Raw genomic sequence first — 20,713 nt, forward strand, 5'->3', positions numbered from 1 at the left:
AATCAGTCCAGAACTGAAGTAAAAAAAAAAAAAAAACACTGAGAAATTTAGAAGAATGACTCATGGCCTCCATTCAGTCTAATCACAAGGCCTTTTGTCCCTTTTGAACTTTTTCATTTATTTCATTTATTTTGAACTTTTTCATTTAATATGTAATATTAAATGAAATAGTAATAATATATATAATAATATAATTATATATATATATATATATAATATATATAATTATATAATTATATATATAATATAATAATATATATAATAATATAATATTTTTTCAGTTAATATGTTTCAAAAGTCACTGAATTTGTGAAGCTGTGAAAGAAACAAAGAAAAATTAGGCCTTGTGTTACTCAAAGCACAAAGAAAGTCAATGCACAAAACATGCAGAAGACATCTAGGCATCATTCTAAAAATAAACACATTAAGCATTACATGAATCTGCAGACCCAATAATCAATGTACATAACAAGATTAGCATACGAAATTGTAATTATACTTAATTTCACCAATGGGATTTTCTAATGGCCATCTTGCTGTATCTTCACTGTTACTTAGTTACAGTACTACTGCATTGAATGAGTCCTTCACAAACACTGATCCTCTTCAGTCTTTCCCATGACTCATTCATAAAATTGTTGTTACAAGAATATGATGTCACAACAGACCAAGACTGCATTCACCCAATTTTCCTTGACATCTCATTATGCTCAAATGTAGAGCAGCCAAGATCAATTCAATTTCTGAGTCAAATTACTCTGTTCTTTATAACTGCGTTTCTGGTTCATAATGTAGCCTAATCTCTTTTCAAAGAGCAACCAGATTAACGAAATTGCACACACAGTGCAAAAATGGTGGCAAGACATAAAAGGGCAGAAGAAAATAGATCCTACCAGCTGGTGAGTGAAAGTGCGACCTAAAAAAATTGTTCACTTTTATATGGGATGGGAAATTTCAAAGAAGTGATTAAAGGTTAGCATGTATTTTCTGTTCTCTCCTGACACCACGCAGAAAGCAGATGAAACAGATCCGCTTCTGTTGCTAACAAAACAAAAGCAGGCAGAGGCACAGCAACAGATCACCGAGTCCCCCGCAGATAACAGAAGAACCGGAGACAAGCAAAGCACAGCCAGTAGCACCACCACATAAATAAAGTAAGTAAGTAGGACTGTCCACCTTCAGGCTGCAGTCTGTGAGCTGCCAAATGCATGAAATGTGTTTATTTTAACTTGTGTGTTTTCAACATCTAAGGTTAACACCAGTTCCAATGTCATGTTTAAAAAGTCAGCATTTTTGCATATTTATGAGTGTTTAAAAAGGTTTTAACTTACAGCTCTAAATATTCAATATTCTGTCCCAGTTGTGACAATAATAAATATTTAACCTAAACATTTTACTGTACATGTTTTTTTTTCCAATATTTAGTCACTGTTTCATATATTTAGTTGTCTATATGTTTTTTTTTTTTTTAATATATTTGGCTAAATATATTTAAATTCTGTCTCCCTTGTGACACCAGAGTAAACATGCATTCATAGTGGTTCTGATGGGAAGATTCATGCTTAGTGACAGAGGGCAGATGATTATGGGAAGAACTTCATGATTCCAGTAAGGCAATTTCCACAGGGCTTCTCAGTATCGATGTTGTGACTGGGGTTTCGGGTTGCTTCGTGGACCACAAAGACAATTGCCATTTAATACTGGCAAATCCGCAGCAAATTGTGGTTAGACCTCAACTGGATACATCTTCAAAGTGACCCGGCAATGCAGATCATAGTCATAGATGGGGCACATCTTTTGAATGACAATACTGAGAAAGACACCAAAGTCTTGGAGCAAGCTGCAAAGACCCCATCCACATGGCAACCATACTGCGTGATTTTTTTTTTTTTTTTTTGGATGGGGGGCGCCCCGAAACCAAATTTGTGCCTTCAACACACTCGAACAAAGAAGCATTCAGAACAAAACGTACAAGAGGCAAGATGGAGCGGGACATGACCAAACTAGGCCATACCGAGCCAGCCAAGGCTGGAAGAGGATCGGATGGTGTGTGTGTGTCTGCCTGTGTGTGTGTGTGTGTGTGTGTGTGTGTGCCTGTGTGTGTGTGTGCCTGTGTGTGTGTGTGTGTGTGTGTGTGTGTGTGTGTAGTGGGAGGGGGGTTTGGGGGGGGGGGGGGGGGGGGGGGGGATGAAGCAGGAGCCAAGAGCACAGAAGAGCGCATGGCTAAAAAAGGTCAGACCCACTACAGTGAGAGAGCCATTCTGGGAGAGAACTGGGGAGACACGACTGTCCCCTCTCTACCCCAGTCTCACTGGCGCCCTGATAAAGGGGTCATTTCCCCGCCCGTCAGTGGGGCCTTCCAGTGTAGAGTGGAGAAAACACAGGGGGTACACCCGAATGCAGCACTGGGACCCCAACATCTGGGAGCTGGGATGGAGTCTCTGACGCCATGCCCTGTTCAGGCTTGGTTTTGTCCTTAACGCGCACAGAGTATCTGTTGCACACTAAAACATTGCACTTGTTAGTCAGTGTCCTATCAATATAATCAATATAATATCAATATGAAAGAGCTACATGGCAAACAAGCTAACAGTAGGAGAGGTTTTGCCATTAGAATACACATTTAATCAACATCTTGGGGTTTTTAACATTTTACACGTGAAATGTAAAAAGGGAGTGATACAAGTTTTTAAACTAAAAACGTAAACAAATAAAATGAGTCAAGAGAATCACCATTGCCCCAAAATGGATTCCAAGACATGGAATATGTCTTAGTAATTGCTTAAGACATCAACTGTGACATTTTGTCAGATTCCATAAATATTTTTTTCAAAGACAGCCCCAAAGCACAAAGCACAAAAAGTGATTTTTTGACATGCACAACCCCCTTCCCCCGACAAATAAAAAAAAAAACCCAAAAGCAAATGTTTTGAAGTATGCATGAAGTCCGTGAGAACATGTACGTGTGCCAGAACTGGTCATCCTCGGCCGCACCAGTCTGAGTTAAAGGTAAAACTCCTCAAAGAATAATCTCCCACCCTCCCAATGAGGGTCTCCAGAAGTTGCAGCACCAAAGTGGCCATTATGCGGCTCAAGCAGGAGTCGTTTTTTTGTGATAAATTGACCGCAAATAGCCATTGGAATAATGCCAAAGGTTTGTTCTTTCGGCAGCCGCTGTCTCCCACAGCGCAGAAATAATAACGCTTACTTTCATGGTGGTTCCTTGTAGGGTTCCTGAAGATATTGCGGAAGCATGCTGGGAATAGTTTGTTTTGACTAAAGTAATAACGAAAAAAAAGTGGTTTTTGACTTGTATTTAAAGTTGTAGCTGTCAGATACATTCCAGGGAATAAATTGTTTGTCTTACATTCCAATATAATGTTTAAATGGTTAGACTGATTGAGGAAATAAAAGTGTTTTTGTTATAAAAATACCATTATCAATTACCTATACATAACTGCTTTCAGAAGTATGGTGGTAATCACCACAGAATTCGGCCTTTGTTAAACAAATCTAATGAACATTCAAACTATTTAACCCACTCATAAACATCCAATAATATATAATCCCTTTAACTTTACCGGTCACACCTATTGCCAATAGTTTGTCCGTAGCTTAGTTATAGTACCAAGCCCAGTATACAACAAAAGAAATGTGCTTTACAGTATCACAAGGGCAGAGATGAACTTAACCATTGACAACCAAATGTATCATTGTTCAGCTGTATCACGCCACATAAGACTTTCAAATGCCTCTGAATAAGACTTAATTAATGCATACATACATGAGAATAATTTCACTGAAATAGGTCCCCTTGAGACGGGAGAGTTCTGAATTCACAAACTGTGTTCTGACCTAATTTCGACCAAAGAGGAATCACGTAGGTGTGTCTCAAAGCTTACAGGTGGGAATGCCGAGGGCCAGGGTCAGAGCCTGCCGCTTCTGAAGTGTGAATCAAGATGAATGAAAATGGCCGCCACAGGAAGCCACAGAGTTCCATCAAAGAATTAATTACAGGTCTGTCAGTTCAAAGCTCTGGGTGATTCGAGTGTGATGCAAAATGAAACAACATGGCTTCTAAAGGAAAGCTGTTTTTGCTAGGACTCCCACTCCCGATCACAGGTCTGACTTTCTCCTATTGATTCTGTCGGTCACAATGGCAAGTGATTCATTCCACTTTCATCCCACAAACTTTATTTCTTTTTTTTTTTTTAAACAAAAAATATCACTGAAAAATGGCAACTTCTGCATACTTCCTGACCAGTCCTGGGCAGGTCATGAACGCCCATATTCACCACTTTAAAGTTTTTCTCCTAACAAGTGTCACTCTGGCAAGTGGATGAGGGCTGTGTGGGGGTGTGGCATAAATGTCCTGAAAGAATATTCTGGATGAACATGTGCAGAACAGAGACATTTAATAACACAAGGTCACAGCCATTTTGAAGTCTCTTCAGATCTGATCTTATCAGATCTTTTCAGATCTGGACCATTAACCAAAAACCTTCTCCTCACCAATGCTAGCATGTGGATGTGGTTAGAAACACTTAGAAACATATGTTTTTATATGTTTTTCTAACTATTTTTTTTCTTTTCCAGAAGTGATCTGTAAAATTTGTCAGAAAAATGCAAATGACCGTTTATTCACCAACTTAAAAATATATATAGTCCAGAATTAAATATATATGTTTCAAAACACTTCGGTTGAAGTGCTGTCTTACAGCTTTGAAACCAGATCAGGTTTTGTGGTTTTCAAAAGTGCTGTTTTCAGCCTGTTAGCTGAACTATGGAATACGCTGCCAAATATGCAACGCATAGGGGCACACTTCACTTCACTTCATCTGAAAACTGCCTGCTAACTCTCCCAGGTGCCTTAGAAACAGCTCACACTGCTGTTCAGATGTAGATGGAGCTTGTGATGTACACACAGGATTATGATCTGGTGGAGGGACATTTCTTTCAGTGCAATTTCGTGGAAATCTAGTAACAATTCAGTGGTTGTTTTTGAGAGACTATTGTTTCCTACATGATACTGAGATGTTTTTCCCTCTTCAGAGTAACGCCACCATGATGTGCCATTTTTATCTGTATTAAGATTCAGTCAGGTAACAGGTGTGACACAGAGGATGCTCAGAGTGTCCTTCTGCACCGGATATCTAGCCTGCAGTCTCTAGTCTATCTCACTTCCTGTTGTGCTGAAATATTAGATGTTTGGGAGTAGTATTACTTCTCACTCGTTTCTGCGTGTGAGCGCCTTCACAGACGGCTGACTCACTCTCCCATATAAACACCACTGGCCACATCGTCTCCTGCTTGGCTGGAGGAGTATCAGCTGCTTGAATTCCTGCATACTCCATCCACTGATACTGATCTCGCTCACAGTTTAGTGAATGCTTTTATCCAGAGCAACTTCCAAAGGAAGAAATCAAAGAAGAAAATCTAAAGAAGCTGTATAGAAGAATGTACACAGAATTCACAACCAATCAGGTTCAAGCATGCCTCAGCCCCTCCCACTCATTTCATTCTCATGTTTAATTAAGCCTTTATTTTATCAGGTAGGGTCATTTGAGAACCCATTCTCTTTTCCAATGATAACACGGGGGAGGGATTTATTTGGAGAGGAAATTATTTAGTCCATTAACCTACAAATTAAGCACAATAATCATCTCATCTGTTTTCATTGCACAGTCTGGACTTCAAATGTACACAAAACCACATTCTCCATCACTGTGCCTAGTGATTTAGCAAAAAGCAAAACTTTTTTTTGAGCATTGAAGCTATTGCTTTTGGACACATGCATCCCAATGGATAAAACTGTGTAGTAAAGAGCAGCCTGAAAATTCCATTATTCAGACATTTTACCATGAGATCACTAAGTGATTGCTTGGATCTGAATTCAAATGGAAAAAAGGGAAAATCCAGTCTTGAATTCTTTCTCATCAATAATTCGGACAGACAGCAGAAGAACTGCACAGAAAAGCATGGATATGTAATTGCTTATTTTTCCTATATGACAGAGTTAGCAGTAACGTAAATCTTTTTACTGTAATTTTTTACACAGAAATAACTGGAGATTCATGCAGTGCTTAGGGAAACGCAGGGTCAGTTATTCAATCTGGGAAGCCACAGAATAATTTAATATTAATTTAACTGAAGGTCAAATCCCGAATTGATAGAAAGAGTATGTAGCTGTTCACATTCACTGTTTAACGATAGCATTATGAAGTCAGGCTTGGCTTGTCATCGGATGGATTTGCTTTGGTGACAAGTAAATTTTCCCATGTGCTCAGCGGCTCAAAAATGCGTTGGCCTTTTTTCAGGGAAACAACCGAGATAAACACCCCGCCTCGAAAGAACTTGCAATTTAGCATAATCAGCAGGACGATCAGCAACGAAGTTCATTTCCTCTTCTTGCCCTCCACGTCTCCGAAACTGAAGGATACGCTCAGAGCTGCTGCTGACATTCGAAGAGTACGCATGAGAGAATGTTCCCAAAGAGAGAGAGAGAAAAAAGGAGAAGACGTTCCCTCATCTGTTTTCACTCACAGCTGTGTTAAAGCCAGCCACGTGGGAGCAGAGGGATCTGTACACAAGTGGGGATGAGAAAACAGATAGGACGGATCCTAATGACAATTCAATATGAGCCAATGAATCACAGTTAGTCTAAGTTTCCTTACATAATTTGCATGGCTGGTTTGGAGAAGTCACACAATCCTGGTAAAATTTTATCTGCATGGTTTAAGCCTTATGAAGGTAGTGGCAGTGTGATATGGTATTACTTATATTGTGCACATGTATTACTGAACAATGTCACACAGAATAAACAACCATTCAAGCCACTTGGTCGCCATCATCCTGGGTCATCTAATTGATCTCTTTCAGATATGATGTTCACTCTCTGCTACCACACACACAGGGTACCAAGGTGAAAATACAGTACTACTAATAACAATACAGTTGCCTGCAATGAACCTGCATGAGGTTTCAGCTCTGATCCTGCAGTGAAGCTTTGGGAATTTTGTACAACTTAACTTTTCCCAGACAGATGTTGCACAGCCGTCTTGCTGACTGATCTCTGCCTCTGAGCGAATGGATCTGCATTTGAGCAGGCAGTGGGAAATACGAGCATCATTCGAGCACGCGTGAATACGAATTCTTTATTGATGTGATAGATATTGTCAACCTCAACTTAAAATCTCTGCGTAAATGAATATATGTAGAGTCAACCAAATTTGGGAGGGATCGCATTGACATTAAATTGAATGTAGTATTTTTCTTTCCTTCCCTTCAACAATGGGAATGTGAACTACCAACGAATTACCAACGTGTTGACCATGCAAAATAATATACCATAACATGCAGCTTTCTCCTGTGGTCCCCCTTCTTTTTCCTTTCTAGAAGTCATGATAATACTATAAATTTCCCTGGATGACTTATTAATGAAATGCCTTATCAGATGCATTCAATGACTGTCAATTGAGAACTTTAATTTTTTGTCTTATCTCTGAACATTTTCAACATGTTACAGTCCTTCTATTGGCATTGCATAATTTAGAAACAGTCCAAAGATAGGGTATTTATTTTAATAACCAAGGAATTTCAATTTGAAAGTGGAGGTCTTAATTAGCAGTGGGGAAGACTGCAATATCCCTTCAGCATGTAAGCATATGAAATGTTAACTCCAATTACACATTCAAATATGATCATATTCTCAAAGGAAATGAGTGCAAACCATTGGTACTACAAAGCATTTTGTACTACAGTGTTTTTGAATGTGATCAATGCATGTTATATCAATAATCATACACAATGCACAATGATCCTGGAGTATATAAGAGTATATAAGCCAGATTACATATTATTTAGATCTACTGATCTAAACTGAGAAACATGCTATGACTTCCATTCTGAAACCAGGAAGAAGTTTTCAGTTTATAAAACTGTGTTTCTATTTGTGATCAGATCTAGAGAGGTTCAGCTACTGCAGTGAGTTTAATCATTATCTCAGTGTGTAACTAAATTGCCTGTGAATACAAGTGATCCATCATTTTCCTCATCGTTGCTACCACAACATAACACCATGTCAGCCACATGGTAGTAGCAGTACAAGCCCCTGACTATCCCCCAGTCAGCAGGGAGGAGTTAATTATAGGTTAGTTAGTATCTTTCAAAGATTTCAAACTGAGACTTAGATATACATAAATATATGCATATTCTTTATGCATATATGCAATAATAAGACAAAAATTACAACAATTACTCTGAAACACAACATTCAAGATTTAAATCTTTTTTTATTAAATGTTAATTTTGCAGCTCAGATCTGAGAAAGACACAAACAAATAAAACCTAAACTTATAAATTAAATATTAAATCTTGGATTTTTCTTCTCAATTTTAAGATAATATTTATTTAAAAAGTAAATTTCAGATACAAGTTAAATATTTATTTTCATTAAATATTCATTTTTTGAAATCTGATTCACGATATGAGATAAATAGTCATTTTAGCACTAAATATTATTTATCCTGTCGCAAGATTCAAATTATATTCATGTTTTGCGGTTTATATTTCAAAGATGTACATATAAGAAAAGATTTATTTTGGTATGCCACTTAAATCTGGGGAGGAAAAAAAACAGAGATTTACTCCTAAATATAGGGGGAACCACTTGAGAATTTTCTTGTTTTGTTTTACAATCGGCACGTTGCTTTTGATGTAATCCCGACCCCCGGAGAGAGAACAATATATGGAAAAGTCAAGCCAAATCTACAGTAAAATGCAATAAAATGCAGTAAAAGAAAGTACATAAACATTACTTTATGGTGGTCTCAGCCAGTTAATTTTTATATGATTGTCAGGGAGGGGAGAGTGTTCAGTTATGCCGTTATGCGATATATGATTGGTTGCTGGCGTAGACAAAGTGGGCTTGGCTGCTGGCGAATCATGCGTGGTTATTGAAATTCGAGCCGTATTTAAAAAGCCCCCAGGCTCTCCATGCAACCAGTGGTCCGAAGTTCTGCTGAGGTTGCTTTGCAGAGTGACGTGTCTGCACAGTAGCGCAGTGAGAAACCTCTCCGCAGCTGGGGGAAAGGCAGGGGGACTCTGCCATGCACTTCCCAGTCAACGGGCTCCTCTACGCGGGAGCGATCTGGAATTTCACCGACAATAATCAATCTTTGGGCTTCACCCCCACGGAAGATCCGACGATGGAAAACACCGGCAACGACAGTTCCATGAGAAATGACAGCGACCCATTTGGAAGAAACGAAGAGGTCGCGAAGATAGAGATCACGGTTCTGAGTATCACCTTCGTTGTGGCCGTCATCGGCAACTTGAGCGTTCTGTTAGCCATGTACAATACTAAGAAGAAGATGTCGCGGATGCACCTCTTCATCAAGCACCTGAGCCTGGCCGATCTGGTGGTCGCGTTTTTCCAGGTGTTACCGCAGCTGTGCTGGAAGATCACCTTTCGCTTTTATGGTCCGGACTTTCTCTGCAGAATCGTAAAGCACCTGCAGGTCCTGGGCATGTTCGCCTCCACTTACATGATGGTAATGATGACTTTGGACCGTTACATCGCCATCTGCCACCCACTGAAAACTCTCCAGCAGCCCACTCAGAGATCATACATCATGATTATCAGCACCTGGGTGTGCAGCCTGGTGTTGAGTAGTCCGCAGTACTTCATATTTTCACTCAGCGAAATCAAGAACGGGTCTGACGTGTACGACTGCTGGGGACACTTCATAGAGCCTTGGGGTGTCAGAGCGTACATCACCTGGATAACCGTTGGCATTTTCCTTGTCCCGGTTGCTATTCTGGTCATCTGCTATGGGTTCATTTGCCACAGTATATGGAAGAACATCAAGTACAAAACCAAAAAGAACACCGCGGAAACCGCGGCTAAAAACGATCTGATAGGGAAGTCCTCGGTCAACAGTGTCACCACCATCTCCAGGGCGAAGCTGAGAACTGTGAAAATGACCTTCGTGATTGTCCTGGCGTACGTTGTCTGCTGGGCTCCTTTTTTCACCGTGCAGATGTGGTCGGTGTGGGATAAGAACTTCATGTGGGACGGTATGTATGCTGATTATTAAATCCGGTTTCTTTCTAGAAAGCACACCTTTGTGGACCTTATCGCCAGGTAAAGACAGTACGGCTTATCACATAAAAACTGTGTATAGGATCATCTTAGAATACTTTCATTCCTTTAAACAACATACAGGGCGTCTATGTATAAAGGTAACAAGGAAATTGAAGCTCTACAAACGCTGCAAAGACTTTACGCAGCCTTTTGCGCACCTGTTTTCAGGACTTGTTGACAAGACGAATATTGCAATTAAATGTTACCTCCATCTTAACAGTTATACACAAATACATAAAGTGTATTATGCTGTGAAAACACGATATTGTTGCGTAAATAACGTGGATGAATTGTTTTGGAATGCGTAAAAAATACATAATTACAATGTACAGTTAAAAATGACAAATTAATAAATGTAGAGGAACACAACAGCTTAGCATGTTTGCAGTGACAAGAATGCAAAACAAGCTCGTCCGGTGTCATGGTGTTGTCTCTTCTGATATAATCAGGCGTTGCGACATCAAATAAGCGGACAATAAAATGCGCGGTATCAACAGCATGCATTTATAACGGGACAATGCGTATTTCCATTACGTAATCGCATGGACTATAATTTTAAAAATATGAACTGTAGCATTTCGAGAATGTGTGTGGTGCATTCTATTTATAATGCCACTTAATTTAAATGTCTTAATTATGTTTAAAAAAAGTTCATGGAAAAGGTGCATTTGAAATGTTCAGTTTGTTTCGAGTTGCTGTGGTGCCCCCTCCCTAACCTCCACCCATACCGGATCACGTATAAACAGTAGATTCCAGTTATAATAAACGGCTCATGTGTGAGGAGCGGTTACATGACCATTGCGTTTTTTTCGTGTTATTCGCTCCTGCAGATTCCGAGAGCACAGCGGTCACCCTCTCCGCGCTGCTCGCGAGTCTCAACAGCTGCTGTAACCCCTGGATCTACATGATCTTCAGCGGTCACCTCCTGTACGACTTCGCCCACTGCTTCCCCTGTTGTCACAAGATACAGCAGAAATTCAAGAAGGAGGACTCAGACAGCAGCATCCGGAGGACGACGCTCTTAACCAAAATGACCAACAGGAGTCCAACGTGCAGTTCGGGCACTTGGAAAGACTTCGAAAATTCGCCCAAATCCGGCACCTTCATCCCGGCAGAGTCCTGAATGATAATTTACTGCTTCGTTTGATAATTTATGAACACTTGCCAATAAGTGAATTCTCACAGTACCACAAGTCCTGTCATTATATTTACAATTGAAATTTCTGCGTAATTATACGGATGTTTATGAAAACGTGAACTTGATAGCTTGCCATTTTATTGTACTCTCTTCTGATATATTGGGTTCTTCACTTAATACTAACCTTTCAATAAACAGTACACGTAAACATACGTGGATATTGCAAAAAATATCAAACCATAATCAACAACAATAACAATAGTCAACAATACAAATTATTGTATTATGTGGTCATACCCTTGATACAAGACTAAATCAGCTGCACATTTGTATCAATTTGTACATGATTGTTGTGCATTTATATCCATGACAAATATCCACATTGCTCTGCTTTAGTGATCTTTGGTTTGAATCTTTGGAGGCTGCTACCAGCAATTACAGCATTCATAACAGATCATAATAAATTCATAAGGCACATATAATAAATAACATCCATCTTAAAATGGATGAAATACTGGTGGCCATAATCTGTCAACTACTCAAACGTCATAAGACTTTATAATAGTCACTTCCTAGATGACATTATGCCACAAGTTGGTGGTCTGTGGACTAAGTTGTTATTTCACTGGCTGGACATTTCAGAAATTGTTTTAGCTTTAGAGTGAACTGACTACAGCTAGCAATGATATAATGGTCACTTGAGCCGTTTCGTTTCCTGATGAGTTTACAGTGCAGCAAAGAGCCGCACAGCCTCAGCTGTTAGATTGTCTTTCTTTTATGAGGGTCTGTTCTTCATTTTCCACTGGGTCTGATCTTAAACATTGATATGCTGTTTTAAAAGTACAATTGTATGTAAATACATTTGGGAATTTATTTTTTTAACGTGGCAAGCTCTGTAAATACACGTCTTTACTACGAGGAACATGCTTTTGATGCAAGAATTACAGGCTTCTAACGGGCGTGGTGGAATTGCCTGTTTTGCTGTTATTGACTGCATTAATGTAGTATTCATGTTTCACACAATATGAAATTTGCACTTTTTACACAACTGAGCGAGTGTGGTTTACTATTCGTGATTCTGTTAATGTTAATTTTCAAGCTGACAAAATGATTGGTCCTGATTGTTTACAAAGCAAATCACTACCCGTCTTACAATAGACATGTGTATGTTCTGTTATCTGTCTCTCTCGTTCATGGGGAACTCACTTCCATAGACTCTTGTGTTTTTATAACAAACTATCATAACAATTATGTCCCCAATATGCTGCAAATGTATATTGTACATTGAAATATTTGAGTAGAGATTCATTGTTAAATGACGCATTATGTTACTCTAGTAAGGTGTGATCATGATTTCAGTAAGACTTGACTCAAAAAACTTGTTCATATAGTTCTACTTGACGCCATTTTGAATATTTTCATTAGTTCTCCATATACAACAGAGCAGTGGCGTGCTTTGTATTGGAACTTAAACCGCTAAGCTCATTTTTGGAATGAGTTTTTGATTTGGTTTTCTTCACTTTAAGCTGATGCAACATTGCATTTGCATATGAAACTGGTCGGTCCTGTAAAATAATTCTTAAGAATTCAGGTTCGTTTTTGTCCTCAGATGTAAAACCCGTCCCGCTTGTTAGCGTTGAGCACAGGTGAGCAGAGATACAGTCACACCTGTGGCAGTTCCTGAAGAAAGCTGCAGAGAGGTGCAGTGACACAGACACACACCCGGAAGGAAAGAGGGCCAATCAGTGAAGCAGGTCAATCACGGGGGAACAGGAACTTCTTAAACCGCAGTTCTCCGTTGAAACACCCATACAAGCTATGGATTAAAAAAAAAAAAATCACATTCCCACATGTGCCATGAAATTCTGCTATCAAAAATCTGAATGTGTTTGGTGGTGACGCTAACACACTGCTTTGTTGTTATGTTTTGTTTTTTGACTTCAGAATGCACATTTCAGAAGAGCCAAATGCCTGTTATTGCCTGCAAATAAGCATTTCTGTTCATTTCAACAATGTGTCAGTTGTCATGCTGGGCATGAATTATGGCAGGTCAAAATGGCATGATACAAAATATATCTTTATGATGCTCAGCTGTTTTTTGTGGCTGTAAATTTATGTAGATTTATACTGTATATTACATACACAAATATTACATTAAATCAAAAGTCATTTATCCTTACTGCAGAATTCTTAAGTTATGAAGAGTTATGAGAATGTTAAAAGAGTAACTTTAAAGAGTATTAAAGTTGTCAAATGTGTGTTTTTTTGCTTGTACACAGTGTAAATAAAATTTCACAGAGTATATAAATGCAGAAGGTAAACAGATTTGTGTCTCTGGCTGTTTTATTCTTCAGAACTCGAGCAGCAGTGATGTAACAGGTTTTACTGAAATTCCTTATGAGGAACTATGATATTACTCCTTATAAGGAGCATTTCAGCAAGTAGCAGTAACTAAGCATAAAGTGACAATGCATAAACCCGAACCACACCGCCGAAATGGAAGCACAGAATAGTGATTTTAGCATACAAAAAGTTCACACTTATTCTTAAGAGCAACATACCTACATCATGCCAACATTCAAACAAAGACCAATATAGATCCATAAAAGAAACATTACCTGATATCATGATGTTTATGTATCAAAAAGCAACGATCCATAAGAGCAGCATTGGCTTACACTGTACAAACACAGATATAGTACATAACAGTGTTTGGTAAGAGCGGCATTATGCTGTGTAAGATTTAAGATAAGGTTTTGATATTAGTTTACTGACACACTATGATGTGTCTGGGTTAGGGGAAGCAAAATGATGTGTGAACAGGTGGGTTTTTAACCCAAATCATAGAAGGGATTCTTTAGTTCTGACTCCAGTGTGCAACATGTCATGGAGAGGAGGAACTGGCAGACAATCAGAGACTGCTCAGCTGAGATCTTGTGTAAGGATCTGAAAAGAAGAGGGACTCAGGAATCATGTCTCTGACTGTCTTGTAGGCTAGCACTGGCGTCTTTGGTTTGACGGAAAATGCAGGTGAAGGCCAGTGAAGAGAGTGAAGGACAAGCAGTCTGAGAGGCTGAAGGCCAGTCTAGCAGTGGCATTCTGAGCGGATTGAAGCAGTCTGGAGGTCTGTCCTGGCTCTGCTCCTTAATTAATTTCTCTGCTCTTCTTAATTTCTGCTCCTGTCAGGCTAGGCCCATACTCATCGAGAGCCTCAAATGTTCAAAATTGTTACTGATGATGGAGGGATATTTTGACAAAATTGGTAATATCCCACAACACATTCCTGGTTTTAAGATAAATTTTGAAACTTCCAAATGAAAAGTTCATAAAAACAAACCTGCTGCCAAAATTAAATTAAATTAAATTCAACATTTTCAATGATAATTAGTTTTTATTCAACTCAGAATTTTTGTAAGCCATTTCATCTGTATCTGAAAACCCTTTTAATTATTTTTTTTTGTGCGAGGAATGGTTATCATGGAACTTCTGTACGTGATTATGTATCCATTCTCTGTGTTATGTAACCACAAAATCCATTCTTAACTTTCTGAAAATCAGCAATAACAATGACTACTGTCAAATATCTTGCGTGCTCTCTATAAAATCCCCACTGACCCCCACTGATCTACTTTAAATCCAATTCAGTACATACAGCTTGAAATAACTGCTCTACCAGTGTCAACAAATAAGGGAATAGAGAATATCACAAATCTGGAAAGGCTGACAGACACAGCTGAACAGAGTACAGAGCATGTGCTGTTATAAGCAAGAGTCCAGGGAAGGGGAGCTTTTTTAGGCACATCACAATAGTTTGTTTTACTGTTTTTGTTTAGAACTTTTTATATTGTACATTTACTCCACACTCAGTCTTCCAACAATCCTCCAATACCTATTATATAATAACATACGACAGACAATTTTTAAAATTTTTTCCAGTGTTATCCTCTCTGTTACGATAAAGGTCCTCTGGAACCACAAAATTTTATGAGGATTTTCAGCCTGGAGCCCAGGTTCTCACATCAATAAGGTTCCCTTGCACTCAGCTACCCAGCCCCCTAACAGGAATCAGCCCATAGGAGCTGGGAGAGCAGGAAGCAGGGCAGCCTCTGGGTTTTCTCTCCATGGGACAGAGTCGAGAGGAGACCGTTTCCAGGCACTCTGGGCCTGCGGAGAGCTTTTCTCACATGCTCTCAGTGTCCCCGTAACACAGCTGCGTTCCAGGCTGATCGGAAGGGCCGCTGCCCACTGCCCACGTGAGGGCGGCGGGGGCGTGTTGGCCTCCACTTACAGTGATTTTGTGTAATGGAGTGTCGGAACAAATGTGCGCCTGGCGTATCTGATGGTGTTCAGGCCACCGGGACAAGCGCTCCCATCCGGAGGCCCGGCCCCGCTGGGAGCCGCTCCGGGAAGGAGGAAATTACCCCCTCACCGCAGGGTGTTGCACCAGGTGTTTCAGGGTACCCCTCCCTGCGCACCCCCCCACAGCCCGGTCTCTCGCTCTGGCTGCTAGCAAGAGCCCCACGGCCCTGCTCTGTCAGGCCCAATAATGGAGGTCAGAATCAAACCTCAATCTCACGCAGTGCACACATGCTGCACCAGCCAGGCCCACGGCAACCGCACCAGCCAGGCCCAAAGCAACTGCACCAGCCAGGCCCACAGCAACCGCACCAGCCAGGCCCACGGCAACCACACCAGCCAGGCCCACGGCAACCGCACCAGCCAGGCCCACGGCAAACGCACTAGTCAGGCCCAAAGCAACCGCACCAGCCAGGCCCACGGCAACCGCACCAGCCAGGCCCACGGCAACCGCACCAGCCAGGCCCATGGCAAACGCACTAGTCAGGCCCATGGCAACCGCACCAGCCAGGCCCATGGCAACCACACCAGCCAGGCCCACGGCAACCACACCAGCCAGGCCCACGGCAACCGCACCAGCCAGGCCCACGGCAAACGCACTAGTCAGGCCCACGGCAAACGCACTAGTCAGGCCCATGGCAACCGCACCAGCCAGGCCCACGGCGACCACACCAGCCAGGCCCATGGCGACCACACCAGCCAGGCCCACGGCAAACGCACCAGCCAGGCCCACAGCAACCGCACCAGCCAGGCCCACGGCAACCGCACCAGCCAGGCCCATGGTGACCACACCAGCCAGGCCCACGGCGACCACACCAGCCAGGCCGATGGCAACCGCACCAGCCACATCCATTGCAACCGCACCAGCCAGGTTGATATTACCCGCACCGCTCCATATCACGGGCACAGGGGTCCCACAAAAGCTTTTCCATTTAGCCTGATATTTAATGGCCATTAAACAGGGATTTCCATGCTCTCCAAGCATGTGCTTGGGAAGCCAAAAGTGGTCAAGGTGGCCTCCGGCTCTCCTATCCAGCTCTCTGATACATACATTTCTGTACGTACCGAAGGCCACAGGTGCTGCCTTGGAGCAAATAATGGCTTTACTGAGGAGGTGTGTGAAATGACAGCATGCAGGCAATGTGGCAAGATCTACAGCTGTGATTGCCACATGGCCCAACAGCAAAGACCCCCCAGGCTGATTCACACAGCACACTATGTACCAAGCCATTAAAAGAGAACCTGGATGTACTTAACATAATCTGTACGGCACTGGTCTCAGGAAAAGAGAGGAGAATATTCTCTGGGTTGCATTAATATGATCCTCAGCCCCCCCCCTATCTTAATGCTGCGTTTGGGATTGTTCTCGACAAACCGTGTAATTCAGACCTTACTCGAGTTGAGGTTCTCATGTCTCTTTGCGTTAGCATGCAGCTCCTCTGAAGAAGAAACACATAGGAATGCACGTCATCGGGAAACAGATCTGTAACTGACATCTTCTTTTGGGCTGTTAGAGAGAGACTGTCATGCTTCTCTCACAGACCTACGTGAGTCTGTCTCTGCTCGCTCCTGGAGCTATGCATGCGCCCCAACACCCCCCCCCCCCCCCCCCAATTAGCCTGACGGTGCTGATAATCCCAGGTGATGTTAACAAATCTTTCTTGGTGATTACCCACTGGCTTCATCGGTGCGTGGGCGAGCCAGTTCATCAAGACGATTATTTCCTGACATGGAGGCATGTTTTATATTCAGTGTAAGGCCTTTGTTTGTCATGGCATTCATCTAATAAAATGTTCTTTAGGAGTCATGGCAATTGCAGAGCCTTGGCCATATTGACAAAAATGATTTCGCAAGGCAGTTGAAATAGAAGATTGTTCGAAGCACAAAGACAAATAGATGGACACTTCCCTGCAATCACGTCTGTAGGAAAGCTTAAATGACTGCAATAAAATTGACTGCAGACTTTATTTAAAAGTTTTGAGTTTATGAAGTATGAAAAGTCTCTTATCTCAAAGCGAACTCTGAAGACTAATGCCATACCCTGTTACTATCTGAATAGGGATTAAATAACACTTCAATGAATAGAATCCATTATTTCCATTACATCCTTGGTACAAATGTTGCACAAAACCAAATATAATTCCTGGACTGAGAACTGAGAAAGTTGTGTCAATGTAAACATGTCATCTCTAGGCTCTGAATTGTCTTTTTAACTGATTACCATGACACTCCGACCACATTCTTATCATTACAACACAGCTCCATCAGGGCAAATACAAAACTAAAAAACACAAACAAAAACACAAAAATATTCAAATGACTGGGAGGATCTTATATGCACTGATAAAACATTAACAGAGCGAGACATCTGTGGCACATTACATCTTTTCAATTTAAATTAATTTATACAATTTTAATTAAGTGGATTCACTTACTTTCCCATATTATACAAGATACATTGTATATGTACACATACAAGTTTACGCACTGCTATGCCATACTATTGACTAGATTTCATAACTCCATGGAGTTGAAACCCCATTCTCTTGTCCTTAAATTTGCACATAAATATGTGTAACACATATGAAAGACTTTAACTGTGCCCCACAGATCACAGAATCCTGACATGTCAGCCAAGTACTTGACTAATCTCTTCATAAATAAGTCACCACTGCAGTGAGGAAACTGAGCATTAGCATTAACTGATCCCACTTACTGGTTCTCTGTGAATTACGGGAGTTTTTGAAACTTAGCGTAAGGGCTTTGTTGCATTTGTTTTTGTTGTCCTTTCCATGCCCATTCTGATTTACCTGACAACTCCGCGTGAAAGGAAGCGGAGGTGATACAGCCGTTAGCATGTCTAAAGATGGTCCGTGCTCCAACTGGACTTTGATACCTGTTTCAGAAATGCTTTGGATGATGACTGGGTACGTGCTCTTCTGACACACAGCCTTTTGCGCAGTTCAAAGCTCTACTGCCCTACTCCTTCATGGATACACTTGTGATGTTGTCTGTTTCCTGGGGTCTCGGCTTCAGGGAACCGGGTAACAGCATCCGTTCCAGACGATGCGAAGCATGTTTCCTGTCCCCCTTTCACACAATGGGCCACAAACACCCATTCTTATAAACCAGATTCACTCCCCTAAAATATCACTCAGGATAACAGACAAAAGGTACCGTAGATCAGCAAGATCATTGCAGCGCTGAAATTATTTGCAACAATAAATTATATTTTATAACCCATTATATTTTACAACCTGTAACCTAGGCAAACTGTAATTGTCTCAGAATGTTCTCTTCTCGGTTTTGAGCCCATCAGCAAAGTGCAGGGTGCCGATTGACATAATTGTCTAACACAAACGCATTGAACAAAGGGACCCGAAAACAGGACGCCCATTTCCAGGGGTCGCTCCAGTGTGGAGGATGTGACTCCACCCCCCCAGGGCCTCATGAAAAGAGGAGATGAAAGAGCCCCCATCAGCGAGAACCAGGGTCCTCTGCAGCGGCTTCACCCCAAAACTAAACAAGCCACTTCCACTCTCTGGGCCGGGAGCTATTGTTTTTTTTTTGCTGTTTCTAGGTCAAAATATGCGAGAATCGTGGTAGAGCAGTTAGGGCCCTGCTCTGTGCACCAAGTTCAAATCCAAACAGCGCAGCTCCTCACCTTCTCCTCTGTCCGCCGTCTGATTGGGGTTCCTCCGTCTCGAGGATGTGCGCACCTTTCCAGCAGATTCTCTCTCTTTCTGCCGTCCAACAGGAAGCAGCCAGAACAAGCCACTGGAACATTATGCTCTTGGATGGTCTTTAATTTTTATTAGCTGCTGACGTTCTGCTGCCCTGTCCCTCTCACATGAAGCGCAACACCCCGTTACGATCCTGGCAACGCCCCGGTTACAACTTTCCAGAAGCTGAATCACGGCCTGTAGATTCTGAGAAGAGCAATTACGACTGATGATATCCGAAATTATGAATTATGTATTCCGAAAAAGAATCGGACACACTAAAATGGTCTACATCGTTAAATCGAGATAAAATTTCAACGTCCATGTGCTGAGCTTCAGAAACTGTAGCAAACTTTGTTATGGCTATCATCGGGGCTGAAGTAGGGCTAAAACTCTACTGTGCTTACTGGGCATAAGAGCATCTGCTAAGCAGACGCAGGTGACCTTTGCCGTTTTCAGATTTTCTGATCGTGTTGTTGCATATTTGCAACAGGCACCATCATGCCAACACCGACACGCTTACATTTTTTACTCCTTTATTCCCTTATTGTGTCAGTAATAGTCACTTGCACTTATTGCTTTATGTCATTAAATTATTTTGTGTTATTGTTGGTTATTATTTTGTGCCAGGAACATCCCCTGAGTCATCATTATCAGCGTGGAACTGTATTTAGGGGTTTCCCCTGTTTCCAGTACCTCAGGAATGACTCCGCTGGGAATGGCAAGTTTCTCATAAATCCTGTGAGTTTAAGAGTTCACTTGAAAGCATTTTGTCCCTTAGTGTTGGTGCAGGAATGGATCCAAGCCCTGCGTCCCCGCTGGCTCACTGATGTGTTCTGTCCTGGACCAAGTGACAATCCACAGCTGGTGGCCCTGTTCTGTGCTCTCAATAGTGTCCCTCTACAACCAATAGACCAGGCTGCTACTGCAAGGCTTAAGACCCATGCATACAGCTCACCAGTTAGAGAGTCTAATTCACAACTGCTCAGTGACAGTATTCCACATGTGTGGCATATGGCCTTACTTTTATTGAATGGCCACGCTGGTGTGAAATCTATGTACTACCAATTGGGAAGCTTTGGGTTGTTAGAAGCCTCTGGCGGTACAAGCTTGACAGCTGAAAATGACCATAGTAGTGTGTGGTTCTGCAATATATAACTGCACTTATTATGGCAATGTTTCCCACAGTTGCGCTGTATTACAGGCATGGCGGTAATGATTCAGTGTCTATACAGCCACATGCCTAACCCTATTGCACCCACATTTTTTAAAGCTGGATAAGATCGTCTGCCAAATGAATAAATTAGAAATGTAAACGTAATTTGATCCACTGACAAACTGCATTGAGCTGCT

The 20,713-nt window shown here is 41.4% G+C and overlaps 1 protein-coding gene across 1 annotated transcript; it reads left to right on the plus strand.

The window, feature by feature from the left end:
- The first annotated feature begins 9,015 nt into the window (after positions 1 to 9,015).
- On the plus strand, positions 9,016 to 11,329 carry LOC118770192 (arg8-vasotocin receptor-like). The gene is made up of 2 exons (XM_036517716.1): positions 9,016 to 10,077; positions 10,975 to 11,329. Exons 1-2 carry the CDS (start codon positions 9,108 to 9,110, stop codon positions 11,265 to 11,267), a joined length of 1,263 nt encoding a protein of 420 aa, XP_036373609.1. The 5' UTR covers positions 9,016 to 9,107; the 3' UTR covers positions 11,268 to 11,329.
- The last annotated feature ends 9,384 nt before the right edge of the window (positions 11,330 to 20,713 follow it).

This window comes from Megalops cyprinoides, chromosome 23, assembly GCF_013368585.1.
Source record: "Megalops cyprinoides isolate fMegCyp1 chromosome 23, fMegCyp1.pri, whole genome shotgun sequence".
In the NCBI taxonomy this organism is placed as follows: domain Eukaryota; kingdom Metazoa; phylum Chordata; class Actinopteri; order Elopiformes; family Megalopidae; genus Megalops; species Megalops cyprinoides.